Genomic DNA, 15,318 nt, shown 5'->3' on the forward strand with positions numbered 1-15,318 from the left:
GCGATCGTATTGCGTGAGTCTTATGACGTACAGGTAACGCGCGGTTGCTCTTGGGAAATTGATGAAGAGTGTTTAATCGATCTTCGTCGTAAAAGGGATTTTGGCCCGCGAGATGTCTAGAAGATGAATTATTTCTAGAGATAAAGGAGATAACTACGTGTGTCAGCAGAAGGAATTGAATGGAGACGTCAATGTAAGGTTATCGGACGTTGTTGGAAGAGGGCGAGGACTCATTGTTGAGATCTTTCGTTCTAACCTGGCTGTGGAAAGTGATTAACTGTTGGGATGCATGGATCCACCTTCGCTGTGAATGGTTCGCCGAAAAGTATGTTGTCGAACGGTGAGTTAAATAAATTAAAGATCGGAAAGAGAACAATTATTGTATTGATTTATTTAAGTAGACAATAGCTAGAGTAGATGTGAAACAATAAATAAAGCATTGAGCATACCAACAGTTAAGTGGATTAAATTGTTCTGCATACTTTTACAATATAAAACATATGTTATTAACAAAAAGACAGTTTTTGATGGAGATAGTGCGGAGAAAGCCCCGTAAAAAGGGAAGGCTATAAGTATAGAAATATAGTACGATTATAACAAATTCGAGTTTTGACAAGAATTATGCATCAAAATAAGTATGATGAGCAAGGCTAAAATACAATTATGAGTTAAAATGCAATAATGAGTTAAGATCAATTACAAAATTCTTTGAGACTATCAATGAAAAATGTCGAAAGATTATAACAAGGCAAGAACAAGGTAGATTCTTTAATAAATTACCTAAGAATTGTATACATAATGACTTTAATTGTCAATTACAGTCTCGAAATGGAACTAAAGTGTTAAGAAAAGAACATCAGGGTGTCTTCCCTATATTTATGAGAACTTTGTTGCGATTTAGTTTGAAAATAGCTCAAGGCACATAAATGTATAAGAATGTAATGATCATGTTGGAATCCATAAACTGTAAGAAATGAAATACAGAAAAAAAAAATTGGAAATTTTAGTACAATTCTCGCCTTTCAAGTCAACGGCGGTTCCTTTACATTTTCAGTGGATTCGACAATTTTTCCATTTCTTTTAATTGTGATAATTTTTCGCGTAGTAATTACTGTGTTTGTTTATATGTGTCATCGCGCCCTATATAAATCTATTTAAGGAATTTGTAAGTCATTGTATTACAACTGATGAAGGTCTCGGACCGAAACGTTTTTTATTAAACTTTCTTAGACTTTTTATTTGAGTATATGTCTTTCTTAGCTCGAAGTTGTCCGTCCTCGTGCACTGCAATATTTTTCCTACCATTTATCGAGGTTTGGACTGTGAATCCTTTTGGATCCTTCTGGCGCGGCGTCACTGTTGGCTCGAGGCCTTTTAACTTGTCGTAGGTATATATATATATATGTATATTTTTTAATGGCATTAAAATCTATTATTATTTGGTAATTTTTGAGTGTAAGAGCTTATTGGTGAGTAGCATGGTGTGCAGTTTGGTGGTGTTGCTGTATGCTTTGGTGAGTTTGGGGATATGCATGTTGTGGTATTTGTGTAGGATGTGGCGTACTATTTTGTCTGTTCGTGCATGTTTGTTGTATTTGCTGCGGTAGTAGATTGTAGATTTCTTAGTGGATTGGTTTGTTCTGGTGAGTCGTCGTCTTTTGTGATAGTGGTAAGGTAGCCAGGGGTAAGAGTTTTTAGTGATTAGTTTGTTGGGGTAGTCAAGAGCGGTCAGTTGTAGAGAAAAGAGTTTGTGTTTAAAGTCGTAATCGTCTTTGGTTTTTGATAGTCTTCTGTATCGTACAGTTTCAGTCTTGATGATGCCTGTGAAAATGTGTTGTGGGTGATTTGATGAGAAATGGAGGTACATGAATTTGTGATCGGGTTTTTGGTAAATTTGGTGGTGAATTTTGTGATATAGTATGGTGTGGTAATTGAGGGAAATTGTGAGGTCTAGGTAGCGAATGGAATGAAAATTGGTGGTAAAAGTGATTGGGATTTGGAAAGGATATGTAGTGGATAAATGGTTAATAATATCTGTAATGTTGTTTTTGTCTGTCAACAAAAATCCGTCGTCGATGTATCTACAAAAAAGGAAAAGTCCAGTGGTGTCGCGTTCCGAAAAGAAAGTTAATTCCCTGAGCAGCAAGACCAGGTCAGCGACTCTTCGGCTGTGGTAGCTGCCCATAGCAACCCCTTTGATTTGTTGGTAAACGTCCTGTCCAGAAAAGAAAAAGTTACGTTTGTTAATAAAATTGGTTAAATGAAGTAAAAAGTCTCTGTAAAAGGTTGGTAGGTTTAATAGTTTGCAACTGGTGGTGATGGCATGGATGGTGTCTGAATGTGAGATGTTGGTGTAGAGCGATGTGAAGTCAAAAGTCGTTAAAGTAAAATTGTCAATATCGTCAACATAAAAGTTGTGAAATGAGTCCAAAAGGTCTGTTGAGTTGTAAATTAAAGGAAAAGGAATGTTACGTTCTTCAAAAATGTCTTTCAGTTGCAAAATAATTTTGTCAAGTTCTGTACCAAGTAAACGTGAGGGGTTAGAAGTCGTCCAGCTGTGTGCAGTTATAATGGGTCGTCCTGTTAGATTGTGAAGGTTTGAGGGTGAGGCAGTATCAGTCAGTTTATGCACTTTAGGTAGGAGTTTCATGTAAGGTAGTTGAAGTTTGTCTTGTGTAAAAGTGTTAAGTAGTTTCTTGTCGGTTGAGGACAGGACCCCCCCTGGCTACGCCCTTGAATCTATTTCAGTTATACAGTCGAACCTTAACTAACGGCCACCTCTCTGCAATGGCCGCCACTTTCTTCGTTCTTTACGGTGACCGCTGTAGAGGGGTTCAACTGTAATTCCGGATGAAGTGAGGCACTGCAGGAGTTGAGTCTTTTCCAAGAACATAACACAGGAACCCGTTCAGGGCTTTACCTGCACCTTTTGATTTAGGATCCATTACAGTAACAACCAGTCTTCCTCCCTACAAGTTATATGATACATCAGATCAATTGTTCGACTTTATGAGTCAAACTCACCAAATTGTCATTAAACTAATTATTTAGGAAACAAGAAAAATGGTGAACATGACTGAAAGTGAACAACACCAGCCAACTGCGACACTTTATTGCTCCAATGTACATGGGACTTACAACATTGTGTTTCTCGCTGCATTCAACATTATTCTGTCCGCCGTTGCATCTCTGAGAAATTGCGTTATCCTCATCGCCCTCCACAAGGAGTCTTACCCTCATCCGCCATCAAAACTGTTGTATCGTTGCCTCGCAATCACTGATCTTATTGTCGGCTTAGTTTCTCAGCCTCTATTTGCCACTCAGCTGCTTTTGGATTTAAACGGACGGCCACAACTGTGCACTGGCTTTGGCAAGTGGGTGGAAGAGATAAGTTTGGTTTTTAGTTTAGTGTCTGGCGTGATAGTAACCGCCATTAGTGTAGACAGACTTCTCGCTCTGTTACTAGGGCTGCGATATAGACAAGTTGTAACACTGATACGAGTTAGTGTAGTTTTAAGCTTTATTTGGCTGATAGGTGTAATCTGTGCATTTATTGATGCCTTCTGGCCTATTTTGGGGTCCATAATTACTGGATATGTCATTACTTTAGTCACTATAACTTGCTTGATAATCTCAGCTTATTGTTACACGAGGATATTTCTTCGTCTCCGCCATAATCAAGCTCAAATACAAGGCCAGGTTGAGCAGCCAGCTGGACCTGGAATTCCATTGAATATAGCCAGATATCGTAGGACTGTTTCTGCGGGGGCTTGGGTCCAGATAACATTATTCGCTTGTTATCTTCCACGATCTTTGGTGGGTGTTTTCGGAGCTCTTTTCTCTCTCAGTGCAGTATCTGTAACACTTGGTATAAGATGTACGACATCTCTTGTGTTCTTAAATTCAAGTCTCAACCCGTTCCTTTACTGCTGGAAAATGAGCGGTGTTAGACAGGCAGTGAAGGATTTAATAAAACAGTTTTGTCGTAAGTCGGATTAATCCTAAAAGTGAAACCACGAAGAATACCTCCAGTTGTTGTCAGACTATCAAATGTGATTTTTTAAGATACATTTAACTGTCATTAATGAAAGTTAGGTATTCAGAGTGAGAAGAAAACTGATGCGGATATTGGCTCGTTCGTCAATTGAAAATAGGGATGCATTAGCCTTCCTTTGACAGACATCTTTAAGTCATTTAAATGCAGTCATCAATTACAGAACCTAGACATTGATGAATTTTACATAAGAAGCTTTGTAGCAGAAATTTATGTTATAAGTTTGAGCAGAGAGAAAAGACGTGAATATTGTAATGATCGAGATGATGTATTGTTTACGTAATGAGTCAATGTCACATAAATAATTTTAAATTATATTGCAATTCAAGCTTTCCTTGAAAGAATGAACGAAGAATACTGAGAGTGCTAGCTAAGTTTCCAGTCAGTTGTATATTTGGAGAAAAATAGTGATGGACGCAATATTCTGTTGTCTGCAGGAAAAAGATTAGCGAAAAGCGTGCCTGTATTGATTATAAATAAATTACAATGTTCCTTGAGAATGAGGTGAGCTTGTTTTTTTACTTTGTCTTATCTCTGCTTGTTACTGAGCACATTTCCTTGGTAATGCCTCTTTCGGGCATGTCGCGTGAAGATGACTTAATCAAAACTACCAATCAGAACAGAGTTTAACATTATCATTAACCAACGAGAAATCAAATTAAAAACTGACACAAATTTGGAGCGCGGAAAAACGTGAGTGACCAGGTTGCATTTGATTGGTTGAGATGGAGGCACGAGTTTTACGGACCAATCAAGGAGCGAAGTAAAGCAAAACCAAAGGAATCTAAGATCACTTTCGATACTTACTTGCAAATGCGCTATATTTGAGTGCAATAATGCTAAGATTACAAACAATATTACGGCATCTTGCGTCTCAATAACTTACACTAGAAAAGGGTTAGGAAGAAAGGACAGAACGCTAACTAACTTGCATTTGGCAACGTGCCCAAAATCTTCTTTTAAAGTAAAGGGTTTAAAATTGTTTCCAAATGCTCCGGAATAATTCTTGAATTAGCAACTTTTTTCTGAATATTTAGTTTTGAGTCGCTCAGACGAAAATAAAGAAAATTCGTGGTCGTGTAGGCAGCTGTAGTCATCATCAATCCTTTTCATGCCTCGTGGCACATAGGGCCTCCTGGTTTCTGTAATAATTCTTTTTTTACGGGAGAGGGTTATCAGCCCTTTGCCCAATCCTCACCCTGGAGGGCCAGTGGGATCACTCTTCGTCTGGCCCCTACCCTGACTCCAGCCAACATAGCTCTAGGGCTCACTGGGGAACGCAAGCCGCCCCACCACGACAAGGTGGCGATCCCAATCGAGGCAGAGGCAGCTGCAGTACATTAACATTAAAATTAAGGAGCGCGTGGTTAAGACTTTTCTCATGAACTAGACATTCATGATTATACTACGTGCAGCATTTTCGATGTGATTTAAAGTCATTATCTTATTTGCCTCGACTATTGTGGAAATTTTTCCATCACTACGTGAGTTTGTGAAAAATTTTTTTCCATCACTACGTGATGTGTATTGTTCACGCTTAACTTCAAACCTGGTTGTTAATTCTGAAGATTAACAGGTGACAACTTCATTGGAATTACAAATAAAGCCGAAATAAGCCACATCTAATCTGCTCTCAATACATCAACATCTGGTGAGGTAAGTTAAAAGTTGTACCCAATTTGAGTTGAAAGCAGATTCCAGTGGAAAATAATTGCGCACTGGATTAAAGGTATTCTTAACAAAAAGAATGGAAGGATTTATGCTCTGATAGTATTGGATTTGCTAAAAATTTCAAGAAGACCTCGTCAGAAGGCTAAATATTGGCATTGCTAAACATCAACTGTTTCATTCTTATCAAAACGATCTTTATTACAAAGACATAAAAATATATCTTTAGCGCACTGTCCTGCGGACAAAATCTGCTTGGCTCAACCAGGAATTAAATCTCAGAAAAATTTGTCTCCGCCAAATTATTACATTGTCGATCGATGGCGCACTGAAAAACAGCAAAACATCTATTATCAAGAAATTGTTAATGACATGGATGTACAACTTGAAAAGTACTTGGACCTGGAGGTGTAGGCTGGAATGTAAACTTGGGAGCCATAATAATCGTATTCTGAGTAACCGGAATACTGATCGCGGTCATGCACGAATATTTCATCTTCACAGTGTAATTGTGCGGGCGTTGAAACAAAATACTTGGGCGGGCTTCTGCCCAAACGTTTCGTATTTTAAAAGTAAAATTAAATTTTTTCAATTGTCGTTTTTCTTCAAATCATGGCTTGTAAATTAAAAATCTTTCATATTTTTTACGCCTTCGGAGACAAAATTTGGTAGGACAAAAATTACCGGGTGTGTTTGTCCCACGGAATTGATTACAATTTTTTTCACATGTTAACAAATTATTGCCCAGAGCGCTCAGGCCCATACTCTTTTTTTTTTTCTTAATCTTCTACCGGAGTTGAATATTTTCTTCGAAGTACAAAAATGAGTAGAAACAATGTTATTCGGTAAACCGTGAACTTGTCCTTCAGCCGTTGATTAAATGGACCATTTGATTGGGGCCTTGAGCCAAGAGTGAATTTCTTTTTATTCCAAGCTTTCGCCAATCTACAGCATTTTGAAGAAAATATTCTTTACATTCCTTGACGATTCCGTGGGCGATACTCAAGGCCTCAATCGAATCGTCCAGTGCTGTTTAATCTTGTTGACATTGGGCCGGTTTTATCTGTTAACGAGACTATTGTTTGCAACATGTCACACGAAGCAGTAAACTCCTCTATACGGCCACCGGTTAATTTCTTTCCGTTACGATCGAAAGAAAAATTTAATGCTTAACTTTTTTGAACGACTTACGGTTAAAATGTTTCAATTTTCACGCCACACGGCCGAGTGTTTTTGGCCATTTTACGGCTAAAGGTTAACCTGAATGAGGCTCTCGTCTTAACTTATGTCTGCCGGAATTACTGAAGATTACAGACCACAAAACTTATTTTAACATTTCTAAACAATATTTTATTGGTAATCCAATGATATCTTTATCCAGGTTTTACTTAACCGAAAATTTCTGTTAAAAGCTTGAAAAATTTACATTTATTTGAATTCCTAATTGCATTTATCTCACCTCCTAGTTCTGCTACCGTCCTTAAAGAAGATTTTTATTTACGGACTGTCAGTTCTCACATGACCCGAAGTTTTCACCACATTCATTTTAGACCATGCACAATCTAGCTATCAAGTAAAATCCTTTTTTTCCTTAATAAAATTGACATTTCAGTCTTTCTTTTTGATAAAACCAGCTGTTGCCAACATTTCAGTTGATTGCGGTAACCGACTGAGTCATGCTAAATTCACGTTTTGAGTTGCAAAGTAATTCTTCCCTTCGCAGTAGATTGTCACCATTTGTTTTGGATTCATTCGCAGAAATAAATAAAACATTCTTGTTGTGATTGGATCTGAGATGACACGCTCGATGTGAAGTAAATAAACTCCGTTTGTGAAATGTCATAAATATCTGACGTGATTGACGACACATACTTAGAGCATAAGTACTAGGAAGACCTTGCTTAGTCTATGTAATTTCGTTGGTTTTCATCGAAGTGGAACTGGCTCTGCGAAGGCAGAAATCAGAAAAACACACCCCAGTAGTAGCATCTAAGGTAACGTGAAATTCATTCAAGAAATGGGTAAGAACTTAAAGATACTTTAATGCATTTGAGATGAATGTTGTAGAAATATTTGGAACATCACTTCAGACTTGAGAATATGAAGGCTTCTGTTGAAGAGCTGTTAACGGGCTAAAGTAAAATCGAGACGGAAACAGATGCTGATGAAAACATTGAACAATAAGGTACTAGACGAAATCCTGTTCAGTCGAGTGCTAGAAGGCAAAGTTGTCTTCATCCTCATGTTACATCTAGGAAGTTTATCACAGCAATTTTGATGTAATGTTATCAATGAGTAGTTTTCTTTATTCTACATGTCCGTGTAAATGAAAGATCGCCATAGAATCGAGTTCGTGTTAGCCGTTGCTCCCCGATAAGTGAAGATTAATGGCAATTAAAGTATACACATTATGAGCAGATATCACAAAAAAAGACAATAGTTCATTACTTTCTTGGAAAATTTTCACAGGAGGTTAAAACCCTCATCAAGAAAACTTTCAAATGTATAATTTCTGCTAGGATAAAAAAAAACTTCACATTTCTGAGTGAAACTAAACATAAATTTGAGTTCAAAACAAACTCATTGTGAATCCATAATGAAATGTAGTTAGAGTGCGAGTTTACAACTCAAGACAAAGTTTGCCATATGGTATGAAAGCGGAGAATTGTTAAAGCTTCATTAATAAGCACGCAATTTGTATTCAAAGCTTTTAAAGTTAATTTCCTTTGGCTATGAAATATTTTTGAGTGAGTTTTTCCTTCTTAATACGTGAAACAATTTGCGCAACTCACAGAAATCAAGCTCTTGTCATCCTCCATTTTAGTCTAGAGAAAACAAACTTGATCCATAACCGTATCTAGAAAATTCAAATACAAGTTAGTTATGTAGCTTTCGTGTCTTGCTGCCTTTTTGGCAGTCTCTTTTCTAGCGGGCACAAGTTTTCAAACAGAGTATGCCTTCAACTTCTAATTCCGGTCGGCTATTTTAAAACAATGTTTATATTTATCTTTTTAGTTTTCAAGCTTCATTTTCAGAGGTGGAATGGAGATTGCTCTATGGTTTAAGTTGATATTGCTGCTTCTGATGCTCAAACAAGTTTCTGCAGAGAATATTTGCCAAAGGTTCAGTTTCCATATAAGCCAGAACGTCGTCGCCGATCACGCCCTAGAAGGTCACATGTTTAAGGTTACAACAGTCACAACGATTCCTGAATGTCACATTCTGTGCATAAATGACTGTCGTTGTGTCTCCATGAATTACCTACACAACGCTGCACAAGGAAACTGTCAAATGAATGATGCAAACAGATACATGAAACCAGATGCACTAAGATACAAATATGGAGTATTGTATTACGATCTTGTGCGAGAGTACTCTTTGTCTGATGTAAGTGCAAGCTAACCAAATTAACCACCTTAAATCCCTGCAGATAGATTTCTATTCTAACTTATTATATCCAATATATCCTCATGAACTTTGTAATGGGACAACTGAGCTCCAAAAGGTCTATTTTCAAACAATGGCTACTGTTAAATAGTTTTCTCCCTAGGATGGTTTTCAGCTACATGAGAATGGACGAAAATCACTCCATATTAAAGGTTCCTCACTTGCAATCGCGGGCGATCTTTGAATAAACCTAGAGGCCCTGTTCTTAATCATTATTACATATAGCTTATCAGTACGTAAAGAAGATCTTTCATAAAAACAAAAAAAAAACACACATACATTTTTATTTCTCGGCAAACATGGTACATCACTCCTGCAAACCTTATCATTAATAGATCTTTTTTCCTTTTGTTATAATTAGAATGGAAGACATTTTTCCCATGAAAATTACCACTGTATTAACAGATGTTGCAAGGACAATCCTTGTCTCCAGGGTGGGAACTGTCAGGAGATTTGTAATTCTACCACCGTGAGGTACAACTGCACTTGTCCTGCAAATTACACTGGTCAGCGGTGCGAGAAAATAAAGTATCCTCGTGAATGTATGGAAGTTGCAAAAAATGGCAATAACGTGTCGGGAATGTTCGATGTGTATGATTCCCAGAAAAATATTTTTAAAGTCTTCTGCGACTTTGAGTCTGAACCCGGCTATGTTTGGACACTAATACAATCTTTTTCTCTCGGAAACAACAACCAGTTTAAGTCAAACGGTTTTAGTGTGGACCATCCTGTAAATGAAGAGGGGAACACCATAAATTGGAATGCATATCGCTTATCTTTGGCTCATATGAAGTCAGTCGCTAATGCTTCAACTCACCTCAGAGTCACTTGCAACTTTCCAGCTGATGGTCTCGTTTACACTGACTACGCACGTGCAAAACTGAAAGAACATGATCTGTTTGGTGTATGGAGAGCAAAGTGTCGCACATATGAACTGATCAACATACGGAACATTGTTTGTCAAGAATGCACAGCTGGCACATGGCAAATACAGAACGAGATGTGGCATATTAATAGTGCATTGAGCGCCCAATTGGCTGGATGCCAGTTCAACGGCGTTGCCGGGGCAAGTCCACATGAACAAAACTTTGGTCTTTACAACTACGTCAATCCAAACTTCCGATGTACTTCCAGTCAAATCTCCACCACACAGCATTGGATTGGAAAATAAGTAAAATAATGGAGACTCCTCTCTCAATATTCCACCCTTAACAAGCATCGCAGTTTCTATTTACGAACTCAAAAAACTAAACGAGCGATCGCTCTACTTCGTTTATCAGGAGAAAAGTTCTTCTTATGAAGCCTTAGTTGCTAAGAATGGAAATAACACAGTAGCTAACCAAAGACTTGCATAAATGTTAAGTACCGTGTTTCGAGCAATCTGGAATGGAAACGTACCTGCATGCATTGTCGAGTTATTGACTACACGCAATTCTAATTCTAATTAACGTGGTGATGCTTTTTCAACATTACGTAAAGTTAATTCGACAAAGTATGGGATTAAGTCGTGGAAATATCAAGCTCCCCGCCTATGGAACACTATTCTTAATAATTTAAGAAATATGGGTACTTATCGCCGGTTTAAACGTGAACTCAAGGAGCTCGACCTTGCAGGTTTATAGCTCCTTAATTTTTTGTATTTAACTGAGCTTTCTTAGTATATAAGCATTATAATTTTATAATTGTAGTTTGTATATACTATATCATTTTGAACACTTTAAAGGCAAGGAGATCTCTCATCGCAATTTATTCTTGTTTTTATAAGTTAATAGTTCTATCAATTTAGGCAGTTCCATAATACTAAATAATTTTAAACACTTACATAGCTTCTAAGTTGATTTACTTATCTTTTCTTTCATGACGGACCTGTAAAGTAGCTTTATATAGCTAAGTGTTAGCCACGTTAAATAAAGTATGTATGCATGTATGTATGTATGTATGTATGGTATGTATGTATGTATGTATGTACGAACCAAAGCCTTCTTATGACTTCAGCGAGAGAGGATGAAACCAGAGAAGTGACGCATTGTCTCTCTCTGGTCTCATCTTTCTTCATGCTTCCAATGTTTTGATTTCGTATTTTTGTGCTCTATGACGGACAAAAGCTTGAAGGAAGCCATTTGTTGCTTAGGAACATATAAAGAAGCGAGGGGGGGGGGGGAGGGAGGAGCAAAATTGAAAGAGTTGGGCCTTCGCCAACGTTGATCTATTGAACATGTTTGTATTGCTGGCTGTAAGAGGTTATTTTACCGTTCAAACAAAAATAGGAAGAGCTATTAGATATTGGATAGTTTGAAGATCTTTGGTTTGAGTTGTCAATTCATACGGTCAAATCCAAACAATTAAAAACAAACATATCGAGAAGATACATTGAAATGATCGATTCTGCTATAAGTTTGCAACGATGCTGTATTCCACCCACCGAGTAAATGCCAGCAAGGTTACCAAAGCTATAAAAACGACTAAAACAAGCACTGCATTGAAACTGGTTGCACATCAAATGAACATTGTTGAGCATAGTTTAAACAACTGAAAACTGGCTGATAATTACGCTGAGTGAAATATTGCAAAAAAATGAAAAAAGGCATGCATAAAATGCACCTGCTGACTTAGTATCTACATCACACAAAATCGAACAGTTGTCAGGATGTCAGCCCTAACACTGTCAAAAGATTCATCGATACTGAATTTCATTTAAAACGCCACAGCCAATAGGTTCGAGATGGCACCAATATATATGCTTTGATGCAAATTAATTTTAAAAGGTAGAAAGCTGAAGAAAGTCTGTTATTGACCAAGATATAGAGCTTTTTAATTCATTACAGGGTTTCATCGATCGCAACGTTGATACACGATACGCTGCTAGGTTTATAGGGAGCACAGGGTCAGACAAGCAAACAGCTTTTATAAGGTAATTTAATCAGCACTTTTATTCGGAAGGGAAGCATTTCAGCGGTCATTTGAGACGTTATTGGATAAACGAGTGAGGTAGTCTGCCTCAGAATTGATTACTTTTAAAAGATATGCAATGTAATGTGGAAGAAAATTATTTTGAAATGCGAACTGAAACATAAAGTATGAACTTTGAATGTGACGTTTTATATGTCTTCATACATCTCTCTCGAAGGACTAATATAACACTGTCAACTCAATGCTGCTAATTTTGACAGAAAATAAGGGAAAGAAAGGTGAGGGTTTCTGAGGCTATTGCTCGTTGGTACTGCCATCCATTTCATGCTTCAGCGATTGCTACATTGTTAATATTTAATTATTTTCTTTGCTGAGAAGGTGTAATCGGTCGCAGGAACGAACTATTAAATTTCATTTCTTCTCAAGCAACAGTCTATTTTACATTTAAGCACGAATCTTTTACCGGATCTGAACACATCTACAGCCCCGTCTTCTTAGTAGCCGAAAATGTAATTGTCATCGGTGCAACGTTTGGGATATTTTTTAAAACAGAAAATATGTGTTTAAAAGTTTTAGAGAGAACAAAAATTAAAAATTAGCCGACTGTCAATGTAGCCGAAGCGGATATTGAACATCTGCCGTGTCGAGAATTAGCCCATTACAAAGATAAACACTATACAAATGAAGTGTTGGAAGACAAGTGGCTGAAAATTCGAAATGCCACACATAGATGTCAAAAGGAATAAGAATTTACTTTGCAACTTTACCACGAAAATGGTGAATATGGAAGGAAAGGTGGGCGAAACCTACATCAGAACGTTACGTAATTTTGATTAACAAATGAACAAATTTCATTTGCAGGAGGAAATGTCCAACGTCACTGAAAATGGACCCAAAATAGAAACTGGGGCCCTTTATTGCGAAAATGTGCTTGGATCACATCATAGCATATTTCTCGCGACATTAAACTTCATTCTTTCCATCACAGCATCTCTGGGAAATGTCGTGATTCTCATTGCCCTTCAAAAGAGGTCCTCTCTTCATCCGCCATCAAAGCTAATGTTTCGTTGTCTTGCCATCACTGATCTCTGCGTTGGCCTTATCACTCAGCCAATGTTTGCCGCTGAATTGATTGTTGAAGTAAGCGAACTGCGACAAATTTGCAACTACATTGGAACAGTGGTAGGCATTTCAGGCATGGTTTTCAGTGGAGTTTCGTTGATGACATTGACTGCAATAAGTGTGGACAGACTTCTTGCTATATCCCTCAGCGTGCGATACAGACAGGTTGTTAAGCTGAGACGAGTTGGTGGAATCTTGGGCCTTTTTTGGCTTCTTTGTGCAAGCGTCCGTCTGATGATGCAACTTACGGGCCTTCGCTTTTTTTCAGACTTAACATCAGCAATAATCTTGCTATGCTTGATCATCTCAGTCTACTGCTACACGAGGATCTATCGTCGCCTTCGAATCCATCAGACCCGAACAGAAAATAATGATATTGACGTCGGACAACGAAACAGGGAAGGAATTCCAACATGGAATATAGAAAAATACCAAAAAACTGTTTCAGCAGCAATGTGGATCCAAATAACGTTAGTTTTATGTTTTCTTCCATTTGCGTTGTTATCTTTCGAAGCTCTTTTCCCATATAGTGCCGTATCTCATGTTATTGTTATAAGATATACAGGGTCTCTTGCGCTCTTAAATTCAAGTTTGAACCCATTCCTCTACTGCTGGAAGATGACAGAAATGAGACAAGCGGTGAAGGACATAGTCAATAAGTATCGTTGTCATTGTAAGTCTGTTTAAGCGAGCTTAAAACGATATTCACAGGAATTAAATAGCCATTTCCAAAGACTCAGATATAAGAACATCATTCAAGTTCTTAATCTTTACTAAACAAGTAAAGGAACTTTTCCTGATACAAAAGTCTCAATAGCAATACTACGGTAGTAGTCTACGGGGCATTATGGGTAGGCCTTTGTAGATTGTTCCTGTAAAAGTAGCATATTATGCCACTAGCATCGCTCAATATTTTTTCAAAGTATGCTCAAAATTACACTTGATTTTGAAAATTTTCAACGTTTCCTTAAAGTATGCTTATTAATTCCAAATTATATATTTATTGTTAATAAAGCATGAAATCTTTATTTTGTGTTACATACATGGTCTGATATAAAATAGTTAACTACTGCACTTCATTCCAGACCAGAAGCGGTAACTTAATTTGTCAAAATGTACGATTCTCTTCGGCGACATCCAGTTGCCTGCGAAAGCTGGAACTTGATAGACACAATCTTTACTTCAGGTGCGCCCAATCCTCTAGGCGACGAACGTCTCGGTCTTGTGGTAATCTTCTTTCCCCACTAAGGACAATGAAAAACTGAAAATAAATTGAACCGTGGACCGAACTTGAAAATGATTAGAGAACAAACGTAAACAAGTAATGATTCTGGTAATGTTCAGTTTAAAAAAAAAAAGATCTGTTAGCTTGCTATGCAGTACTGCTTTTATAGAAAAATGCAAAAATTCCCCTTTTTTTCAAATTATGCCAAATAATATGGGAGTACAATCTGTAAGGGCCTAGCTATGGGGCGAAGCCAATCAGGGTTCAGGATTTAGTACCACGCAGTACAAATTAACCAGTTATATAGCTTGCTTGGCATCCAAGACGGCAATGTGATTTATAATGTATGACAACTTGACATTTGCGTGACGTGAAACAAACTCCTGTAACCTGATTGGCTATGCCCCATAGAGTCCCCGTGTACTATTTAGGGTGCCGTAAGAAAACCCTAATTTACACTCTGCACTATTCCCAGAATATTTTTCTTAGAACAGCTATGCCCTCCTCACATTTACAGTCAAATTGAAATTGGTTTTAACGTTATCTTTATTTAAGTATAACTGATGTGTGTAGGTAATTATCATAAAGCAAATTATTATCGGTGGTTGAAAGATCAAGTCTAGCCCTATCGTTAAATAAGTTAATCTCGGTAATTCATGGCTAATCTCAAAAGGAAATTCAATCACGGTGAATGCTAACTTATCGAAAGAGAGGCAGAAAGATAAGAAAAAGGTTTATTGTAAATCTATTACTGTCCTCTAATGGAGATGTTCGGGCCCGGACCCGCAGTGGGAGGATCTCACGCCCCCCAGTGAGACTGAACTTATGACGAGACCACCCTACTGAGGAGATTTTGTTGTGTTACTATTATGGTATATAAAAATACATGTGG

The 15,318-nt window shown here is 37.5% G+C and overlaps 2 protein-coding genes across 4 annotated transcripts; both read left to right on the forward strand.

The window, feature by feature from the left end:
- Window positions 1-5,498: 5,498 nt before the first annotated feature.
- LOC148727465 (uncharacterized) lies at window positions 5,499-11,096 on the forward strand. 3 transcript variants are annotated; one of them, XM_088728849.1, is made up of 3 exons: window positions 5,499-5,783; window positions 8,738-9,109; window positions 9,531-11,096. In XM_088728849.1, the coding sequence occupies exons 2-3, from the start codon at window positions 8,765-8,767 to the stop codon at window positions 10,338-10,340; spliced, it is 1,155 nt and encodes a 384-aa protein (XP_088584975.1). In that variant the 5' UTR covers window positions 5,499-5,783; window positions 8,738-8,764; the 3' UTR covers window positions 10,341-11,096. The 3 variants fall into 3 exon arrangements, with proteins under 3 accessions (XP_088584975.1, XP_088584973.1, XP_088584974.1); XM_088728847.1 differs by lacking the exon at window positions 5,499-5,783 and adding an exon at window positions 5,795-7,907; XM_088728848.1 differs by lacking the exon at window positions 5,499-5,783 and adding an exon at window positions 5,795-7,716.
- A 1,692-nt stretch (window positions 11,097-12,788) lies between these two features.
- LOC111330324 (melanocortin receptor 5-like) lies at window positions 12,789-14,229 on the forward strand. The gene has a single exon (XM_022935164.2). It carries the CDS (start codon window positions 12,920-12,922, stop codon window positions 13,886-13,888), a length of 969 nt encoding a protein of 322 aa, XP_022790899.2. The 5' UTR covers window positions 12,789-12,919; the 3' UTR covers window positions 13,889-14,229.
- Window positions 14,230-15,318: the final 1,089 nt, after the last annotated feature.

Source organism: Stylophora pistillata, chromosome 7 (genome assembly GCF_964205215.1).
Source record: "Stylophora pistillata chromosome 7, jaStyPist1.2, whole genome shotgun sequence".
Lineage (NCBI taxonomy): Eukaryota > Metazoa > Cnidaria > Anthozoa > Scleractinia > Pocilloporidae > Stylophora > Stylophora pistillata.